The 22417-nt window shown below is 42.3% G+C and overlaps 1 protein-coding gene across 11 annotated transcripts in view; it reads right to left on the bottom strand.

The window, feature by feature from the left end:
* Positions 1-1709: 1709 nt before the first annotated feature.
* STAC (SH3 and cysteine rich domain) overlaps positions 1710-22417 on the bottom strand; it is a 370710-nt gene continuing 350002 nt past the window's right edge. For 5 of the 11 annotated variants that reach the window (XM_079934185.1, XM_079934190.1, XM_079934191.1 and 2 more), the window contains 3 exons: positions 11870-11921; positions 11638-11775; positions 1711-3762 (listed from right to left, as the gene is read on the bottom strand). In XM_079934185.1, coding sequence (XP_079790311.1) covers positions 3664-3762; positions 11638-11775; positions 11870-11921 — 289 coding nt within the window. In that variant the 3' untranslated portion in view covers positions 1711-3663. Of the gene's footprint in view, positions 3763-11637; positions 11776-11869; positions 11922-22417 lie in introns of all 11 variants that reach the window. The other 6 variants (XM_079934181.1, XM_079934183.1, XM_079934188.1 and 3 more) reach the window with 3 other exon arrangements.

Raw genomic sequence — 22417 nt, 5'->3', positions numbered from 1 at the left:
TATGGGCAGAAGACCTAAATAGACATTTCTCCAAAGAAGACATACAGATGGCCAAGAGGCAAATGAAAAGCTGCTCAACATCACTAATTATTAGAGAAATGCAAATCAAAACTACAGTGAGGTATCACCTCACACCAGTTAGAATGGGCATCATCAGAAAATCTACAAACAACAAATGCTGGAGAGGGTGTGGAGAAAAGGGAACCCTCTTGCACTGTTAGTGGGAATGTAAATTGACACAGCAACTATGGAGAACAGTATGGAGGTTCCTTAAAAAACTAAAAATAGAATTCCCATATGATCCAGCAATCCCATTACTGGGCATATACCCAGAGAAAAACATAATTCAAAAAGATACATGCTCCCCAGTGTTCACTGCAGCACTATTTACAATAGCCAGGTCATGGAAGCAAGCTAAATTCCTGTCAACAGGCGAATGGACAAAGATGTGGTACATATACACAATGGAATATTACTCAGCCATGAAAAGGAACGAAATTGGGTTATTTGTAGAGACGTGGATGGACCTAGAGACCGTCATACAGAGTGAAGTAAGTTAGAAAGAGAAAAACAAATATCGTATGTTAATGCACATACGTGGAATCTAGAAAAATGGTACAGAAGGAACTGGTTTGCAAGGCAGAAATAGAGACACAGATGTAGAGAACAAACATATGGACACCAACGGGGGAAAGTTGGGGGGAGTGGGATGAACTGGGAGATTGGGATTGACATAGATAGACTAATATGTATAAAACAGATAACTAATAAGAAACTGCTGTATAAAGATTAAAAAAAAAAAAAGACTCTGGTAGGTCATAGCAATCTTTGTCCTTGCCGTTTCCGCAGACAGGCAGGAGGAGAAACAGAGTGATGGCTCCTAAAATCTGTGTGTGTACGTGTGTTTGCGTGTGTGTGTGTGTGTATAAAAGCATCCATGGCAATCTGTGTTGTAAGGAACATCTTGTTTTTTCTCTGATTATCTGCATGACTCCAGATCTTTAAGGAGCACTAGGCATCTTGCATTTGGAGGGTTCACCTCCTGCCAATACTTGATGTTTGCAAAAACTTATGGGCCACATTGTGCAGAAAAGTTTTTTTTCTCCTTTCTAACGCTGGCTCAAATTACAAAGTCCCTGTTCCAGTTATCTATTTTTGTGTAACAAATTACTCCCAAACTTAGTGACTTAAAAAACATATTTATCTTGCTCATAAATCTTACACTTGGGCATGGCTCAGCCAGATGATTGCTGCTCTGTGATGTCTGGGTTGTTCTCAGCTGCAGAAATGTGTGGTCTCACACTGGTCTCTCTCCAGCATTGTGGCCTCAGCGTAGATAAACTCACATGGCGGCTCAGGGTTCCAAGGGGGGAGTGTTCCAAGAGATCAAGGCAGAAGCTTCAGGGAGTTTTTTTCACCTAGCCACGGATATCATGGAGAATCACTTCTGCTGCAGTCTACTGGCCACATAAGACCAGCACAGATTCAATGTGGGAGGGGCCTAAACAAAGTCAAGAATGTCAGGAAGCAGGGATCATTGAGGGGATCACCTTGGAGCCTGGCTACCGTAGCCTCTTTCTGTTCAACTTTGAAAGGAAAACTGATTTTTTAAAAAAAATTAATTTATTGATTTTTGCTGTGTTGGGTCTTCGTTTATTGTGCGAGGGCTTTCTCTAGTTGTGGCAAGCGGGGGCCACTCTTCATCGTGGTGCACGTGCCTCTCACTATCGCGGCCTGTCTTGTTGCGGAGCACAGGCTCCAGACGCGCAGGCTCAGTAGCTGTGGCTCACAGGCCTAGTTGTTCCGCAGCATATGGGATCCTCCCAGACCAGGGCTTGAACCCGTGTCCCCTGCATTAGCAGGCAGATTCTCAACCACTGCACCACCAGGGAAGCCCAAAACTGAGTTTTTAAAATGCAGATTAAATTTGCATAGGATGTAACAAAACTGTACCCAAAAGCTTCAGTGGATATTCCAACAGAAAGAAGAGATCAGGACACATGTTTTCTATGCTCTTTCCAGCCATTGTGTTGTCTTTATTAAATGGAATATTGAATTAGAGGCAAAGAGTGTTTGTATTCTGGTGTTCCATTTTATGGAATGGCAGTCATGTTATCCACCCTGGCTCTCGAAGAATCCATCTTGATTCTGTACACTCAGTTTTGCGTGTTGTATCAGAGAGGGAGGAAATTCTGGATGCTGGCTTTAAAATGAGAGTAAGGCATCCACACTACTGTGAAACCAGCAGCCATCCCGTCTCAGCTCCCAACTTCACACTGAGCAGTAACAAAAGAAATAAACGGAGACTAATGATGCTTTGGTTTGGGAAATAATGCTTACATGCACAGGATGCATCCACTTAAGTCTTTTAAAAACCAATTGTTCTAATGATTTTATTGCTCCGTAACAAAATAAACCAAACCGACATTAATTCGAAGGTCATTGTGAATTGAAGTTTAACTGCATTAATGACTGATAAGATGCAAGTTTGAATGCTAAGAGGAGGCTTGAGGAGGAAGGCATCACAGTATATTGCATTCTTGTAAACATTAGTACAAATACAGAGTAATAGAGATTCCTCTAGTTGATGCTAAACAGGCCCCAAGTTCCTCTGTTTTCAAAGGGATGAAGCATTAAGGATTATTTTCCACTTTATATCTGCTGGGGCATAATATTCTGCCCTAAAGAAGAATGGATTCCTATTTGGCTACTTTTCTCCTAAGATGCTGTTTTTGGTTCTCCTCCATGTTTCTGGTTCCCTGCAAGGTGGGCTCAAACTCCCTTCAAAAGGGAGTCCTACAGGATGGCAGGAGGGGAAACCGTCCCCAGACAGAGGATGTCAAATGAAGATGAAGCACTCATGGAGACTTTTTTCCACACTCACTTCCCCAGCTCCATCTCCTTGGGGAAAGGACTTCATAACTGAAAGGGCTGTATAATCGTAAATAACTAAGAGCTCTTTGCCCCACCTTACCCCACTGGGCCCACTGTTTCCTTCCATGTCTCGTATCCTGCCTCCGTCACCTTTGTCAGTAACTAGAATAGCCGGAGGGACTGCCTGACAGCAAGTTTGGGGCAGATCAGGTCTTTGCAGTTGGTGCCACATCAACTTATCCCTCACATCTAACGCAGGCCACCAGGACTTATTCGGAGGCCAGAGAGACAGCTCGATCACAGTGAGGGGCTTGTGGGGAGTACTGGGGGCTAGGAAGTAGGGCTTCCTGATGCTCTGCAGAGAGACTGCTGGGGGCTTAGATGTGATGATGCTGATTGGTCGGTACTGAGGACAAAGGTCTGGAACCAGAATCACACTTGGCTACGTGGATTTGAGCCTCAACTGGGGCCACTCCACAGACTGGAGCATCCTCCAGCGGGTCAACTGACACCACATGGACAGGGAGGGAGTTGAGTCCTGGGGGATGGCGGTGGTTACTCGGCTCTGCTGGCCGACTCTCTCAGCCTCACCCCCATCTTTGGGCAGCCTGGATGTGCTGTGGGATGCGCCTCCTGCCTTGCGGCTGTTCCCCCACAGTCTCAGATTCTTGAGTCTTGTCTCACTGTTTCCTGGGTGGCGGGTCAGCGCGGCAGCCCCTCTGGGTTAACACAGTGTGAGGTGAGGCATCACCGCAGTTTGCCGACTGCAAAAGGAGGAGGGGCCAGCAATCAGATGTCTTCTAGAACGTCGAAGGGGACCAGACCTCTCTTCTTTCCACTGAGGACTCTGATAAAGCCGTCTTGTTCTTCTTCAGAAGTCACACAGATCTGGAAAAAAGGAAGAAAAAAAGAAACGTGTCAATGGGAAAGAAGCTAGAACCCGCAGCTTGAATCACCGCTGGTTGAAGTCAGTGGAACACCAAATTGGAAAAGGGAGACTGGTTTAGGGAAACCGTGGCTCGGTGAGAAAAATATTTGATAAGAAATTAAGCAGCACCCTGGGTTTGGAACTAGGTCCAGGCATTGAATGTTTTCTGAGATTCAGCTTCACGAATGAGGATCAGTAAAGCAGGATTGATGATTCTGTGTCCCCCTGAAGAGTTCCTATGAGGACAGAATGAGATAATGCTTATCACAGAGCCTAGCATGCGGCACGCAATGAGTCCTCAATATATTATTTTAAAATCCAAAATAATGGCTACCATTTAGCAGGCTCCTGTCATATGCCTGGAAGTTTATACATATAATGTCAGGAAGTCACAGGAAGCTATTTCATTCCTGGTCACAAGAAAATAGACGCTATCATCTTGCATATTCCAGAGTAAGACCACCTATGCTGGACTTAAAAAAGGAGGTGGTTAAAATCCATTTGGGTATTTTGTCATTCACCACTAACAGGCCATTGAAGGGCATGTAAGGGTGGCTGTGGCCAGCTGTAAATGAGAAGCAGTTCTGAAGGGCTGTCAGCGTGCTGTGAGTTTCTCCTGCTGAACCTGCTTCCAAGGGTGGTGAGTTTTGTCTTTGGTTGGACTGCCTAGAAACAGAGCCTGAGACAGGAATCCCTGTGCAAGTGACTTGCTGTGGGAGTGCTCTCGGGAGGTGGGACATGAGGGAAGCAGGATGGGGCAGGAGAAGGAGCTGGCAAGGGTGTGGTCTCAGCTGGAGGTGAACCTCAGCCTGATCCCACAGCGGGCGCCGTAGCGTTAACTGTGTCATAGGATTGACCCACTTTCAAGCAAGGGGTCTGGCATTTTGGACCCCACATTAGTCCTTGGTCACTGGCTGCTGACCTGCGGAGTGAGAGCGTAACTCTGGTGAGGCAGCTTTTGTTCCACCAAGGGTATTCGCTGGAAAAGGGGCAGCTATGAGTTGTTAGTCGCTGACATAGCAACTGGAAGAGGGGTGCACACGCCTAGTGAAGGGGATGTAGGCAGGGCACCAACAGAAACCAATAGAGCGGGTTCTTCTTTTACACAGAATAAGGAGCTTTATGATTAAGTATTAGGATACTTAAAGAGCTTGATTTGTGACTCCTGAGGCTTGGGGCACACAATGGACTGGTATCTGATTCATGTTTCAGAAATCTACCACCTGCCGGTTAAGTGCCCCTCTTGGCTCAGTTCCATTTTAGTCCTATCTGGCTAAAGTCCTTCAGTCTAACCCACTTCCGGGAGCGCATATGCTAATTATGTCTAAGGTTTCCCCCTGCATTGCCTCCAAGCTCGTTAACATTTAAATATGCTGCCACTCACAGCAGAAGAACAGTCATTTTATTTAAAAAGATTTCTTGCCTAGCATTCTTAGACTCAGTTTTCCCCTCAAAATACCTGTGAAAAGATAGGGAGTTGGAGGTGGGGAAGAAATGTCAAAATACTGAACGCCCAGACTGACAGCCATTCCAGAAGCTGAAATTTCCATAAGACCTTTGGAGCTGAGCTCAACTGATGACAGAAGCAAGTTGTGCTGCTGGACCAAGGATAAATCTACCAGCCTAAAAGATGACGCAGACCTTGTTGGTTGATATCAACAGTCATTACTGCCCCCTTCCCATGCAGCAGAGTCCGGACTTTTGTTCTGTTGTCCATCCTTAACCCTGCAGGACTCAGGTAAATCCTAATTGGTCCAAGTCTGTTTCTACCCTCCTTGCTAATGAGTCTTAGTGGTTCCCATGGGACTCAGTTCCAGCCAATGAAACAGGATGGAATATCTGCTCGGAAACTTCTGGGAAGAGTTGCTTTCCTCTTAAAAGAGATGCACTAGGAAGAAAATCTCTTTCTTTTTCTGGCAAGGATTCCTGGAGTGGCTGCAGCCATCTGTGACCACTAGGGGAGGTGGCTAACATTTCAAGCATAGCAGAACAGAGGGGTGGAGGAATCTAGATCCCTCTCCGATCATGGGATCAAGCTGCGGAATTACGAATACAAGAACTGCCCTGTATCCAGACATCTTATTATATGAGTAAAATATACCTTTTGCAGTTGACTCAATTGGAGTTTTGTGACTTGAGATATGTATTAGTTCACTTCTGCTGTCATAAATTACCAGAAATTAGTGGCTTTCAACAACACAATCTATTATATCACAGTTCTCTAAATCCTATGGCTGGTGGGCTTGGCCAGTTTTCTCTGCTCTGGGTTTCACAAGGCCAATACCAGGGAGTCAGTAGGGTCCTATTCCTTTCTTTCTCTTCTATTTCTCTAGGAGAGAATCCAATTCCAGGCTCATTTAGGTTGTTGCCGAATTCAGTTACTTGTACTTGTAGGACTGAGGTCCCTGTTTCCTTGCTGGCTGTCAGCCAAGGGTCCTTCTCAGCTTCTAGAAGCCACCTGAATTCCCTGACTTGTGGCCCCCTCCTACAGCTTCAAATCCAACAAGCGTGGGTTGAGTCCTTCTCACACTTAATCTCTTTCTGACCTGCCCTTCTGCCTCATCTCTCTTCTGCCCTCTTTTGCTGCATCTCTCTTTCTCCAGCCAGCTACATTTCACTGCTTTTAAGGGCACAAATGATTAGATTTGGCCAATGTAGACAATCCAGGCTCTCTCCCTGTCACGTGGTCCATAACCTGCAATATAATCACATCTGCAAATTGGCTTTTACATAGGAAACAAATCCAAACAAATCTGAATTTGTTTCCTATGGTGGCTATAACAAATTACCATAAATTTTGTAGATTTAAACAACACAAATTTATTATCTTGCAGTCTTGGAGATCAGAGTCCCCAAATCAGGGTGTCATTAGGTCTGTGTTCCTTCCAGAGGATCTAAGAGAGAATCTGTTTCCTTACCTTCAGCTTCTAGAGGCCACCTGCATTCCTTGGCTCATGGTCCCTTCCTGCATCTTCAAAGCCAGCAGCACAGCATCTTCAAATCCCTCTCCTTCTTCCTCTCTACTTCTACTGTCACATCTCCTCTGACTAGGACCCTCCTGTCTGCCTCTTATAAGGACCCCTGTGATTACATTAGGTTTACGTGGGAACCTACTTAACTTAAAGAAAACCTGCTGTAGAGGAAAGCGGGCTGATTGAGAAGAAAATACTACAAGGAAATAAACACTAAATTAAGATCAATGTTAGAAGTGATGAAAGCCTGAATCAAACTTCAGAAAATTAAAGTGAAGTGCGGGACTATCTTGAAACATTCTCCTAGGAAGAAGTGAAGTGATAAAGTGGGAAGCAATAAAGAGATTAAAACCATAAGGGAAATATGATAAAACAGAGATAATTCAACTGAAGCATTATTAAGTTCCTGAAGGAAGAAGCATTAAGATCAAAAGGCAAAGGACCAACTGGGGGAAACGCTGGCCACACATGATAGATCAGGTGCAAATATTTTTAAAGGATAGAAAACTTTTTCAGTAGTGTAAGAAAACAAGAAAGTACACAGATTATTCATAAAAGAAATACAAATGTGTTAAAATTTCAACCTCTCTAAGCATCCAGGAAATGAGGATTAACATGAAATATTATTCACTTATCAAAAAAACAGATATCATTTTGTATGATATGCAAATATGTAAAAAATAGTAATGTTCAGTTCTGGCGAGGATGTGGTAACCTGAATATCTTCATAAACAGCTGATGTGGGTGTAAACTGGCACAAATGTTTGGGAGGCAATTTGGCAGTATGTATCAAGAACTGTGAAAATTGTTTATCTGTTTTCCTGTAAATTCTAAAGCATATCCTAAAGAAGTAATCAGAGTTATAAAAAACAATCTAGGTTTAGAGGTGTTCATTGCAGTTATCCATAATAATTTTTTAAAAGCTCTGAATATCCGATCATAGAGGAAAACGTAATACATTCTTGTACACCTACACTAGGGGTTGGAAAAATTTTTCTGTAAAGGACTAAATAGGAAACATTTGCAGGCCACGTGGTCTCCACTGCAATGACTCAACCCAGCTGTTGCGGTGTGAAAGCAGCCGCAGGCAATGCAGGCAATACATAGATGAATGAGTGCAGCAGTGTTCTAATAAACTTTACTTTAAAAACAGGGCCAGACTGATCCATTGGTTATAGTTTCCCAACCTCAGATCTACATGATGATATGTTATACAACTGCTAAACCATGTGTGTTTTTTTTTTTTTTTTTTTTTTTTTTTTGCAGTACGCGGGCCTCTCACCGCTGTGGCCTCTCCCGCTGCAGAGCACGGAAGCACAGGCTCAGAGGCCATGGCTCACGGGCCCAGCCGCTCCACGGCATGTGGGATCTTCCCGGACCGGGGCACGAACCTGTGTCCCCTGCATCGGCAGGCGGACTCTCAACCACTGCGCCACCAGGGAAGCCCAAACCATGTGTTTTGATAAACATTTAGTAACTAAGTTTAAAAAACAGTTGGGAAACTAAATATAATATGATATCAAAATAAGAATTAGAAGAAAAGTCTGGTGGGAAATAACATAAAAGTAATTATGTTGATTGATGGCTGAATTACCTGTGATCTTTATTTTCTTCTTTGTAATTTTTGAGGATATTTTCCAAATTTTCTCCACAATAAAAGCATTTTAGTTTTATTAATCTAAAAATGATTTATCCATTTTTCTTTAAAGCTTTTATAGAACACAAGAATCTATTAAAATAGTTCTCTAGGGATGACAGAACTATGGATGGATTAAAACATAGTTTTATGGTGTTTAAGTTGATTTAATAAGGATAGTTTTTAAATTTCAAAAATGAAGAAAACATACTCGTGTCCATGCAAACTCTAGGTGTGTTCACAACAAAAAGATAACTTAATTCTATCTGCAGCAAAAGTTCTGTGAAAAAATAATGTAATAATTGTGAGACAAATTAACCCCAGAGGCAGAAATTTCATCAAAGAGATGCATTACATTTGTTTTCAGGATTTAATTTCTTCTACTTCCCTGCTAATGACCATTTGTCTCTTTATATTTTCAGAGTTTAAATATCATGCTATTTTCTGATGTTTACTAGGTAATTTTAGGTGGCACTGGCCACTGTAGATGGATTTCCCGGTTAGGCTTTTCTCTGAATGATGACGGCAGCAAGGGTAATGACCCCGTTCAGCACCCACGGTGGTCAGGCACTGTGCTGACGCTTTACACAGGTGATTCACCTCCATGTCAAGAGATCGATGCTACTATGCCAATTTTACAGATGAGAACATTGACCTTCAGAGATGACTTTGTCAAAATCACACAGGATATAGATCCATTTCTGTAAGATACTGGAATCTGTGTTTTGCTAATACATTAGACTCCCCTCAATCAACAAGCATGTTTTGAATTTTTACACGTAAAATAATTTAAGACACTAAAGTGGAGACAAATTTAAAATTTCTTCTCAATAATAGATTTTTAAAATGGAATTTTCTTTCAGGGGGCTGATATTTTCCAAGAATTGGTACACACATTGATGACAAAGATCGAAAATAGAGATTTGTATAGGAGTAAAGAGATCTCAGTGCCTTTTGTTGACCCATATGTAATTGGAAATAAAAATGCCTTTAGGGTTTCCCTGGTGGCGCAGTGGTTGAGAGTCCGCCTGCTGATGCAGGGGACACGGGTTTGTGCCCTGGTCCGGGAAACTCCCACATGCCGCGGAGCGGCTGAGCCCGTGAGCCATGTCCGCTGAGCCTGCGCGTCTGGAGCCTGTGCTTCGCAACGGGAGAGGCCACAACAGTGAGAGGCCCGAGTACCACAAAAAAATTAAAAAAATAATGCCTTCAGTTGCCAAAGAACTACTATAGAGCTTAAAAGTGAAAAATGGAAATGAAGGTCATTCTCAAATCTTAGCTTTGATCGGAGCACCTGGGACGTCTTTAAAAAAAGGCTGATTCCCTGCCTTTGCCCTGAAAGTTTCTGCTTCAGCAGGTGTGGGATGGAGTTAGAAATCTGCATTTTCAGGGACTTCCCTGGTGGCACAGTGGTTAAGAATCCGCCTGCCAATGCAGGGGACACGGGTTCCAGCCCTGAACTGGGAGGGTCCCACATGCCGTGGAGCAACTAAGCCCGTGCACCACTACTTCTGAGCCTGCGCTTTAGGGCCTGTGAGCCACAACTACTGAGCCCGCGGGCTGCAACTACTGAAGCCCGTGAGCCTAGAGCCTGTGCTCCACAACAAGAGAAGCCACTGCAATGAGAAGTCCGCACACCGCAACGAAGTGTAGCCCCTGCTCGCCGCAACTAGAGAAAGCCTGAGCGCAGCAACGAAGACCCAACACAGCGAAAAATAAAATGAATTAAAAAAAAATCTGCATTTTCAGCAAGCTCCCAGGTGATTCTGATTCACATGATGCAAAGACCACACCTTAGAAATACCAGGCTAGACAAATATCAGGGTTATAGCCCTTTCCTAAACAATTATGGGTAGATTCATGCAGTTCCAGGTTCAGGCCAAAATGCTGTGTTGTGTCTCGAGCGTGTCTAATTAAAGATGGTGGGTTGTTTGTCTCACCCCCACCCCGGCAGGTTGTCAGTTCAACCATGAGAGTGGAGAATGTGAGCTCATTCCCAGAAAAATTTTTTTTCGGGGGGAATACGGCCAAGGGATTGGTAGAAGTCTTTGAGCAGCTGTTCTGCTTCTGGAAATTGACCAACTGAAGCAAATTTTAACTTGCCTTCTGTTTTCACTGATTTGTATTTTAATAACGTAAAACAATGTTTAATCTCAAATGGGGAAGCAAAAGATTATTCTGAGAAAAAAATCAAACAAGCTAGCAAAATTATGTAATAATGCTTTGCCAATAAAGATGAACATCCTTCCCGAATGTATTTCATTCAAAAGACTTTCCAGATTTTGTAACAGGAAGGATACAGTGGGTAATCCTGGAGAAGTTTGAAACACTGGTATGGAATCCAGCTGGGAAATGTCCCGTTTGCTTTGTGGGATGTTTATGGCATTAGAGATGGGGTCTCAGTCTGATAAGGGTGATTCCATTGCCTGGAATCAAGAATGATTCAGTAGGGCTTCTGTATGAGGAAGAATTTGTTTCCAAGGGCCCTTCTGGTCCTAGGACACTTGCCCTGAGGACACTTGCTTCCCGGGGAACCAAACTATGCAAAAGGCACTTTACATTCTGTTTGTTCCACATTGTCCAGGGCACATGGCTCAGTGGAAGGCAATGACTTGAAGCTTGCAGACCTATCTTTAAGTTCCAGCCTGGCCACTTACCAAGCTTTTGCCCCTTGAGCAAGGTACCTGACCTCTATGAACCTTTGTTTCCTCATTTATAGGGCATGTATAGAACTTCAAAACACTGTAGGTATATAAGCTCTATAAATAATATATAATCTATATGTTTGGTTCCCAGGGAAGGCAAGTGAGCTTCCTAACACTTCGGTTTTGCATGTTTAGATCCTCCTACACTAATATCATTGGACTAAGAATATCTTTTCTCAAAGTGAATACTTCGCTTGTGACTCCACTCATTCAGACTCACATGTACTGCTATTTGTCAAAATGAGTTACTCTGGGGCTTCCCTGGTGGCGCAGTGGTTGAGAGTCCGCCTGCCGATGCAGGGGACGCGGGTTCGTGCCCCGGTCCGGGAAGATCCCATGTGCCGCGGAGCGGCTGGGCCCGTGAGCCGTGGCCGCTGAGCCTGCGCGTCCGGAGCCTGTGCTCCGCAACGGGAGAGGCCACAACGGTGAGAGGCCCGCGTGCCGCAAAAAAAAAAAAAAAAAAAAAAAAATGAGTTACTCCGTTTTGGTCATACTTGGTATGTGTTTGTGTGCTTTACTCACCTGATTCTCTTTCAGTGTTATCTGCCCCTGTTCCTTACACCCAATGAAGGTTCTAACACATTTAAAAATCTTCTCATTTTGTTGTACTCTCTGAACAAAGTTGGCTGGAAAGAAGCCAATCCTGTCTTGAATTTTCCCCTGAAAGGAAAAAGGAGGCATGCATCCACAATTGTAGCATTCATTGTGATTATATTTACCAAATGACTTTTCTTCAAGAAAAAGCAATACTTACTTTCCACCAGTCTTCATTGGAGTCCTCTAGGAGAGTAATCATGTCTCCTGGCCTAAAATGAAGAATGAATGAGTTGGGTGGGGAAGTAGAGGGGGTGAAAGAGAAAAAGATGGTCCTTTAAAGTCAGAAGTGGTAGCTTTTCACTTACACAAATAATCCTAAAATAAATAGGACTAAAATAAACATGACTTTTACCTGTTCTTCCCACCCATGAAAGTAGCTTTGTTAGATACTGAAAGCAAGTGTAATTTTTTGTGCTGTATTTTAAAAATAATCTTAAGCTTTATTTTTATATTATACATAGATGATCATCTTTGCATTGAAAAAAATTCTAAAATTTGGAAGTCTAAAATATGAAAACTGGAGTTTTTTCATATTCTGCCCCATAATTCTCCTCCCATTGCCCAGAGGTGACCACTGTGAGTGGTTTCCTGTGCCTCCTTCTGGACCCTTTTTCATGCACTGACATTTATATAGAGATATAGATGTATTTGGCTGTTTCTTTTGTTTACTAATGACATCTGGAATGAGACATTATCTTTATTATCAGCTATGTCTTCTCAGTACCTTCTTGAAACCATTTTTACTTAGTTCCACTTGCCCTGTCTGCCACCTTTTATGTAGGTATAATCTGGAATTTTATTTTAGACTTGTGTGTGTGTCTGTTATATCCTTCATCAAGAATTACTTGGTTTAACTGAAGAATTACATAATGTTTTTGCTCTTGGTATTGTTGTAGATATGGTGATTATTTGCCACTTCTTATTGGACTTTCACATCCACGTGTATGTGTGTGTGTGTGTATGTGTCTTTTCATTCCTTCTTCTCTGCACGTAATGACACTTTTACAATCTGAAGATCGTACTCTTTTTCAACTTGGGAAAATCTTGTCTATTTTTTTCACTGTTTTCTCCCATTCATTTTTCTCTCTTCTTTCTTCCTGGAATTTCTATGCAACACATGTTGGACCTGCTGGATCAATCATCTATACCTTTTGTCTCTCTTACACATTTTCTGTCTTAAAAAAAGACTCTGTTTGGGACTTCCCTGGTGGTCCAGTGGTAAAGAATCTGCCACAACTAGAGAGAAGCCCGCACGCCGCAATGAAGAGCTCGTGCACTGCAAGGAAAGATCCCGGACGCCGCAACTAAGACCCGATGCAGCCAAAAAACACAACAATAACAACCCCTACCCGCCCCAAAAGAACAACTCTGTTCTAAAATTTTTCTCAATTTAATCTTCCTAATTGCTTAATGGGCTTGTCTCTTCTAATATTTATTATAATACTGAGAATTAAAAAAAATTGAATTTTCAAGCATTCTGTATTATTTTCTGAAAGTTTCCTTTTAACATTTGTCACTTTATGTTATGGATGGAATAGTATGATGGATCTTTCTGAGGATATTATTATATATTTAGAACAATATTTCTCCCCTTTATTGAATGATTTGTTTCCACTAGGATTAGTTAGCCTGTTCTTTATCATATTACTTTACTTCTCCTTCCTATCAAGGTATTTTCTCCAACACCTGTTTCTCGGCTGTCTCTTTATATTCATGACTGAAATCAGAGGGTGTGAATCACTGGGCAAGTTTCTCTGCTATCACATACATCTGTATCTGCAATGTATGAGGGTCAATTTCAGGCTCTGCTTAAGAGAGCAGGGTGTGTCAGTCGATGCATCTCATCTTTGGATGCTTGAGAGTATAGCAGACAAGCAGTCTGGAGCCTCCTACCACCACCCCAATGGCTAAAACAAGGGCAGCTTTCTTAACCCCAGGGAGGGAGAAGGTTAGATTATTTTCCTCCAAGTAGAGCTATCTTTTCCTTCCCTCCTGCTCTCTAGAAGCTCTGGAGGTCCAGAATTATCTCAACACAATTCTTCTTCTTTCTCAGTCTTTCATGCCCAAACAGGAGCTCTCCTTGGGCAGGGGTTCCCTTTCTTTAGAGTACAGGTAATGGTTTAATTCTAGAGTCAAACACCATTGCTGCCTATTTCTCATTCTAAGAAGTAACACGGTGTTATGACCACCGTTGGGACTCTGTATCAGTTATATATTGCTATGGTAATGCTGTGTAACAAACAGCCCCCAAACCTCAAAGACTCACTCACATTCTTGAGTGTTGGCTGCTGGCTGGGATGCCTAGGGTGATTTTGCCTTATTCCATGTTTCTCATACCCCAGAAGGTCAGTTGGGATTTTCATGGCATTGCCAGGGCAGCAAATGGAAAAGTGAAAAACACATAAGACCTCTATGGCCTAGGCTCAGAACTGACACATTTTCATTTCTGCCTCATTTTATTGGGCAAAGCAACTCTGCAGTGAGAGGAACTGTAAAGTCTCATGGCAAAGAGTATGGATACAGGGTTGGTGAAGAATTGGGGCCATTAATACAATTCAGTCACCAAGACACCATCATGCTCTTTAATGAACCTGTTGTGAATTCAGTGTCTCTTTTGTGCTCTTACATTTAAACTTGTTTTTTATCCTGAGCATCCTTTGGTCTCTGGTCATCTGCCTTGTTCTCTATTTGCTGTAGTCTCCCAGGAAACTCCTAAGATTTTTGGTCTCTGATAGTGTTATTTCTTATTTTCTAGTACTATGATGGATGTATTCTTTAAAAAATGTATTTTCTGACATTTTAAGGGATTGGAGCAAGAAGGGAAGTAGATTTGTGTGCTCCTTTTGCTATTCTGGTTCAATCTCCTCTGCTGTCATTTTCAATTTTCAGTTAATATCTATCTTCTTAGGGGATTCCAAATATAACAGTCTTGTTGCACCTGAAGCATTAAACACAACGGGCATTTTGGTATTTCAACAGTCACAGTATCATGCTGATGCCACAGAAAGTGAGAAGGCTGAAAATCACTCGTTTCTCAGGTGAGGGATTTAATTAAACAGCAAGGATAAAAGTCAATGTAGAAAAGTCCTTCTAGCTCCAGCAGATTTTATTTAGCCTAGTAACCTAAGAAACCATGTGTTAAACTACATTGACTTTGCTGATGGTTCGGTAGAAATTGTAAGTAGGGAATCAAGGTTGGAAGACTTTTCCTAAGGGTGTAAAACAGTGCTGCCTGAATCCAGCTTCTATTTTTATGGTCTAGAGAGTCAGTCTTCACCGTGCCCAGATGTGGCCAGTCCCTGAGCCCATGACCTATGTTAACTAAACCACACATTAGGATACGGCACTCATTGGAATACAAGCTATAATTTTATGAGAAAGACTAGACATCCTGACATCCTGACAGTGTGATGGAGTTTCTGTCTTTTCCTATAAAAGAGCACTGCCAGCATCTAAAATTCCTTGGTAAGTGAGGAGAATTACATTCATCCCTTTATCCTTTGTTGTTTTGTTTACCCACTCATTCAACAGATATTACAGAACACTGACTCTGAAAGAGTGATTTTACTAGGCACTGGGTATACTTTGGTTAGTAAAGTCCTCACTGGAGCTAATATTCTAGTGAGAATGATAGATAACAAGCAAATGCATAATTAAACTTTTAATAAAGATAGAATGTGTATATATAACTAATAAATATATATGAAGGAAATAAACAGGATGCAGTCATAAAGAATAAGAGTGGACCCCTAATGATATTATTTAAATACTCTAGTCATCAGGCAGAGACAGCTAATGTCTCTTTTTCAGTTTGGGGAGGATCTTGCTCTAGGGCGGCACTTGAATCCAAGACAACAACTCTCTAACATCTGGGCAAGCACACATGTGGCTTGTGGGATTTCTACTGCCCTCTTGCCTCTGCCTGGCATTTTTCTCTTCTCTTCCCAGCATTCTTCCCCACTGAGGCTGCTTTAGATCCTTTCCCGCACTGAGCTCCAGGCAGTTGATCTGAGTAGGCATGCAAGGTAAAATCACTCTGTGTAATATAAGGTTTTTAATTAATTTTTAAAAATATGACTTGACCAGTTTTGAAACTCTGGCAAGAGATTGGTCAGTTCCTCCTTAAACATCTGATTAAATCAACACCCACACCACTTCCCTCATGAGGCTGGGATGCTCCGGGGCACTATGTACCAGCCCCATCCCTAAATGCCCTGGGGCCAGGTACCAGACAGCTAGGGACAGCCTCTGCACCCTGGAGCCTATGAAATTATTCAAATTAGCTAACCCACAGGAAGCCTGGGAAACCTCACTAATCCCAGCTGCTGACCATACATAAGCTGCCCCTACAGCTCCAGCTGCTGTTACCCTGACTCCCTGGTCGGCCAGTGTGGCCCTGTGTGGCAGCCCTTTACTCTCAACTGTGAGTTCTCTTCTAACCTGTTCTAACTTAGTTCTCTTCTCCTACCTGTGGTGTTAGAGTGCCATGTCCTGCCATCAAAGAACTAAGTCAACACTCTGCCTACCTGCTGTACATAGGAAGAGCCTTGCCATCGATCCTGGAGGAATGGAGGCCTAATGCTTAAAATTCTCCTTCCCTTGGTTGGTCCTAGGATGGACACTGCCAGCGCATGACTCTCTGCCTCTAGCAGTTTCATGCCTCTGTGGCTGACCAGGCCCCTTTCCATGAAACAGTTCTTTCTTATTTCACATTATCACACTCCAGGCATGTTAGAAGAAAGGCCTGCTCTGGTTTAACAGCTATTTTCTTTCTTCCAGGTGACTTTATGTTCCTGATCCATTATATATCGATTTTATAATTTAACTCCATATTTCCAAATCTTGGAGATGAACTCATCAGGCTCCCCAATACTGAAAAAAGCGTACTTTTGCTTAATTCAACCAATCAGAGCATCCTAAGTTCAGGTAAAAATTCTGCTGTATTGTAACCCAGAATTTTATACATTGATAAAAAGTACAATGCTCTTCAGACACAACACAAGCATGAGCCTCCTACTTGCAGCAGATAGATCAGAACACCGCAGCTGGCCTTTTCTTTTTGTTTGTTCAGTAAAATTGGTCTTAAACCCAGAGGAAAAATTTCAGGTTGGTTATGTCATGATTCATGGAACATCTTGAAATGAAGAGGGAACTGTGGACCATCAGTAGGAGTAGGAATAAAATAACAAAGCTAACTACAGAATCATGGCTTCGTGGTGAGGAAGACAGAGTTGTGTGTGTGTGTGTGTGTGTGTGTGTGTGTTTATGTGCATGTGCATGTGAGCCTGATGGTTGCTATCTGGGGTCACTTCCAGAAGTCCTCTGCCTCCCTCATTTCTCGATTTTCCACTTGGACACAGAACCCATCTCGCCCTCAATCAAGTAAACTGGTTTCAGGGACTCAGAGGGCACAGTGTACATGGAGCGTATGAATGATGCAAGCGAGCCTGGCCATCTACAGGGAACTCTTCTGCAAGGTGTTATGAAGATGGTTGAGTCTTTCATGGGTGGGAGCTCCTGGAGGGTGGATTGTGAGCTGTCCTGAGGCCCCCCATCCAGCCTTTCTCCAGTCCCCACATAGAGCACAGATTCCTAGGGGTGGAGATAACTGACACCCTTCCGATGGTCACTGCTTCCGAGAAATACCTTCTCCACCGTCTGAGACAACCTGAGACCTCAGCTCGGCCCTCCTATGGGAAGCCCATGGACAAGGCAGGATGCTCTGGGCCTTCTTTGCTTTCATAATGTTTTGGATATACTGAATATTTGGGACAACAAAGGAAATTTGTCTTTCTTTATCCCTCCATCTTTGTCTATTGAGCTGAAGGAAATTACATGGCATTCAAGTATTTTTTGAATGCTTATGACACGTTAGGTCTTGGGTGTGCACTCAGGGTACCAAGATGAAAGGATTAGTCTATGCATCAGTTTTCTTATCTGTCAGGTGAAGATAATAATTGTACCCACCTCAATTTTTTTGAGGATTAAATGAATTAATACTTGTGAAGCACGTTTAGATAAGCCCACAAGAGATGGTGGCTATTATGGTTGCTAAGACATAGTTATTGCCATCAAGATGTTGGTGATCTCAAAGGGGAAAGACATGTAAACTGGTAGCTTATAGTGCCATTGCTAACTGAGAAGAAGTATGCTCGAGGGGCACAAACATGTGTGGAATTGACCCCAAACAAAAATTGCAAACATACATGCCTCTTTGAGACTCAGCTACCTCAGTTATATTTACATAATTACAAACTATGCATTATATCTATATCTCTATATCCATCTCTATACAGTGAACTATATTTACTTGGCAAACTTGCTATGTGAATTAAATGAGAATGCATATGCGGAAGTCTTCAGCACTGTGGCTGATATACAATAAAGGCTTAAAAATTCTAATTTCCTCCTAAAAATGCAATTTTTCACTGGGAAATGGGATTTAGTAATCAGTACTTTTAAATGAGTGTCCCCTTAGGTTCTGGCAGGGACAGTTCCTTAATGTGATAGCCTTTGACCTCTTAAGTGGCTTCCGACACTGAAGTTTGATGTGATTCGGAGTTTTGGAAAAGTGTTTCCCTCTCTTTATGCCCCCACCCCTCATCTCTTTTGCCCCTTGACTCCAGGTAGCGACCACAAAGGTGTGGCAGGGCCCGGGGTGGAGTGAGGATTCTACCACGCAGGTGGCTGATTGCAGGGGAGATGATGGAATGGTTGAGGGGCTCCCACACAGCCTGGAGGGGACGGCAATGTTCACTGAATGAAGTGCGCATCACCAGTAGCATTTTCACACAAGTAAGAAGGTCAAGAGAGACTTTACCACTTATAGGCAGGTTTGATTCCACCACTAACTCCACTAGATCCGGCTGATTCTTGTACCACCCAAACTTTGTGAAAACTCCTTGGAATTGCCCATTTTACTCTGCAACTATTTGGGGATTTTTTTTTTATTTCTTAACACTTTCCCATTCATTAGGCAAAAAGGACCCCCAAATCAAGCTTACAATCAACCATGGTCACTGGGCCCAAACAGATCTCCTGGAGAAACCAAGACAAGGGGAATAAAAAAGGGGCCAGCCAAACTGCCCCATTAATTTTAGATGTACTGCTTAATTTTTCACTAGACCCATTTCTCAATCTCTATAATCCTGGTCCGGAGCCTTTTATAGTCTCAGCACATGGATCGGTATAACAAGGAACTCCTGAACTCTGTAGTTTGATTTTGTCTTAAGCCTGGCATCCATAAGACTGCCTGCACCTTCTCAAGTCCAGAGACCAGCTCAGAGAAAAAGCATGCAGCTAAAGGGCTATTTGGATGGGATTTGGTAAATGTTCCTGAACTGTCATGGATCACGCTCTCCAGAACCTAATTGAAAAAGGCATTTGAGTGAGAGGGAGGCTCCTAAACACATTAGTGACATTCAGGAAGATCTGGGTTTCTTGACATAGTGCAGCATCAGAGCATAATATGCACCAGAGACTTTCCTCAAATAGCCTTAATTGCATTTTGATGTCCTGGCGACTGTGAAGATGATTTTTAAATCAAATTGGTACATAAGAATTACGTTTAGTTTTAATTAAGTTGATGCATTTGCCAAGCAGTAATGTACTTAGAGAATGGAAACGAGACATCAAGAGTCTTATTTTGTCTTACCCTGTCTCAAGGGCTCTCCTTTTCTTATCTTATGGAGGGTTTATAAAAACCTTACAGAGTGAAGCATATTACCAAATAAAAAGCCCCAATGCAGACCAGTGTACTGAGCATTGGCTGAGGGTCAGGAAACCTGCATTTTGGGTTGGCCACGGGCACACTACGCATCTTTGGAGAAGGCTGATAGGTCACAGTTGCTCTCAAATATAGCAGGTAATCAGAATCCAGAGAAACACTTAACCATACAGATTTCCAAGTGGATCTGACTCTCTAGACCTGGGTGCAGCCCAGGAGTCTCTATTTTAATAACGTTCTCCAGGAGATTCTTAAGGATTGGAACACGTGGTTTAACCATCCTAACCATAATTTTCTCTGTAAGATACTACTTGCTTGAATAACCCCACAGATTTGTTAAAAGAATGCAAGGGGCTGTCAGGGACAATTTGGAAGACTTTGAAATGGGCAAAACCGATGACTGATCTGGTGTCCTGTGTGGTATGCCCTTCTGGGTCACCTCCCCCTTTCAATGTCTTTGAGCTATTGCACATCTCTGCAATAATGCAAATGATCCTTATCTATAGAAATGCAAGTGAATTGTGTCTGGCAGAATGTAGTCAATTACTACTGTGAATATCGACCAGTTTTGCATCTATTTGGAAATTCACATCAGCACTCCTAATTGCCTATATATGGGTGCTGTGTGAATTCTCCTTTGTACTGGTTCTCTCATTCATTAATGATTCAAATTAAACTTCTGACATGTGCTCATTTTGTAATTGTATAACAGCTGTGATTTTATCTTAATTTTTAAAAATTATCCTTGACCGGGAGTGACTTTTCATGAACCCACTCTATAGATCACAAGCTTCCTGTTCTTTCGAACCAGGCTTAATAATCCAAATAGATTTATAAGGAGTGATGTGAGTGGCCAAAATGGGAGAAATTAATGCATTATCTGAATCTGTTGATTAATATAAATTGTCAACCTTATCAGAGAGGAAACCTACCACAGTCAATGTAGGGTGGAAAGTTTCAGGTGGGAGAAAGGCAAGTGGACTGAGAATCAGCCTCCCTGTGTAACTGCTCCGAGCCTCCACTTTCTACTTGTGAGTTCTTGGACTTGGTTCTCCCTCCCTCCCCTCAAAAGGGTAAAGGACCATAAACTGTCTCATTGGAATATGAACTAAACAGCTAGGTGTCCATTTGCTATGCTTGGACACCTAGTCCATTCGCTAGACTGGGAGGAAGGTAAGAATCTAAATATGTTTCTGCGATGAATTTCCACTTCTTTTGTAATGGGGTTTGCAATTGGCTCGCATTTGGCACCTCTTAAAATAATTCTCTTGTTCTATAGTTTAACTTATTCTTCCGTTATCCTTTCCTCCCTGGAAAGAGAGAATAGAATGACTGCTCACTATCTAAGCCGCACAGGCACCCATGTCCCCTCTATCTGGAAGCCTTGGCTAGGCTGTGATGCCACCTCCTTGAAAAGCCTTCCCTGGCTTCCCAAGGCTGCTTCAATGCCTTCTTTTTTTTTTTTTTTTTTTAAGATTAAATGAAATGATGTATTGTAAAGAACTTGATACATAGTAGATGCTCCCTAAATATTAGTTTTCTTTCTCTCTTCCTTTTAAGTTTTGGGTCACAATCCTATTCTGCAGTGGGATGATGTGGTTAGAAGCACTGATTCTTCCTAGGTGATGCTTCAATGCCTTCTTGAGGTGCAGTAGCAGCATCCTGGACTACATCCCCGCCCACAAGACCTCACATTGGAGGTACTTTCTTGTCTAGGGCTCTCAGCCTTATGGCCACTGGAACTCTTTGAGAACAGGGCCTGTGAACTGTTCACCCTGCAGAGAGTACATGCTCATTCACCACGTGATGAGTGGTGGGTAGATGAAACAAATCCTGGAAACAGCCATACAAGGGTTAAAATCCCTTTTAACCTGATTTTAAGTGGTGCTTGCAATAAATCAGGAAGAGGTGAATTCAGGCCATCCCATCTCCAGAGGTTCTTGTGAATATTAGCTAATGAGACAACCGGTTGCTTGGCTTTGTTCAGACTTACCCATGGAAAAATCCAGGACTCACTGCTTCCAAGAAAGAATCTGGCAACTCAAGACTCTAAATCAGGAATCTAACTTGGAGTTACAAAAGAAGATATGTTTTTCTTTTAAGGCCCCCAAATTTAGGTGTTCTGACACACACACATGGAGTGGCAATGAATTTGTACCTCCCTTAATATTTAATAATATTCGAACAGCAGTTTCCCCAGTCCCCCTCTTGGCCCATAAGAATTATTTTCCTCTCTTTTTTTCCCCCTTATGAAACACAGCCATTATCATATAAATCTGTCTGGGGACAAATAATAAAAATGAAAATGATTTAGATGTGGAAAACCAAAAGGGATTCTTTGGAATAGGTATGGTCACTAAAATATGTATTTGAACCTTAGAGTCTTTTATTTATTCTAGATCTTTTATTTCAGAGTCGCTACCGTGTTTTAGGGGTTTGTGCTTACTCAAAGTTTTTTACATCTGCTGATTATTTAAATGGTATGTCGACTTGGCAAAGCCACTAAAGTTATTCTTATTGATTTTAAAAAGATGCATTGGTGTGAATAATAACTGATATCTCCATGAATGTTTTGCAGACTTCTGAACCCAGAAGCAGTGAGGGTAATGAGGCTGGTTACAGTGTAAATGTGGAGGGCAGGATTTACCTTCATCAAAAGGCTAAGCATGGGTTATCAAGCTTTTGCTAATATGTGTGTGTAAAAGTGTAAAAATGCAGGTGTATCTGAGTGTGCGCATGTATGTGTGTGAGTGTGTGACTGTGTGTGTTTGTGTGTATCTGACTGTGAGTGTGTGGGAGTGTATGTACATATGTGATGTGTCACACACATACACACTTGGCCAGAATGATTGACACATGACCTTTGTGAATTCACAAGGCAGTGTAGCATGATAATGAAGTCAGTCCTGATTATAATGGGCTTCTCCAGTTTGTATTTCAACTAGCATTTTAAAAAGCTTTGCTCATGAATTAAGCTGG

The sequence above is a fragment of the Stenella coeruleoalba genome (genome assembly GCF_951394435.1).
Source record: "Stenella coeruleoalba genome assembly, chromosome: 10".
Classification (NCBI taxonomy): Eukaryota; Metazoa; Chordata; class Mammalia; order Artiodactyla; family Delphinidae; genus Stenella; species Stenella coeruleoalba.
This window is presented reverse-complemented; position numbering and strand designations above follow the sequence as displayed.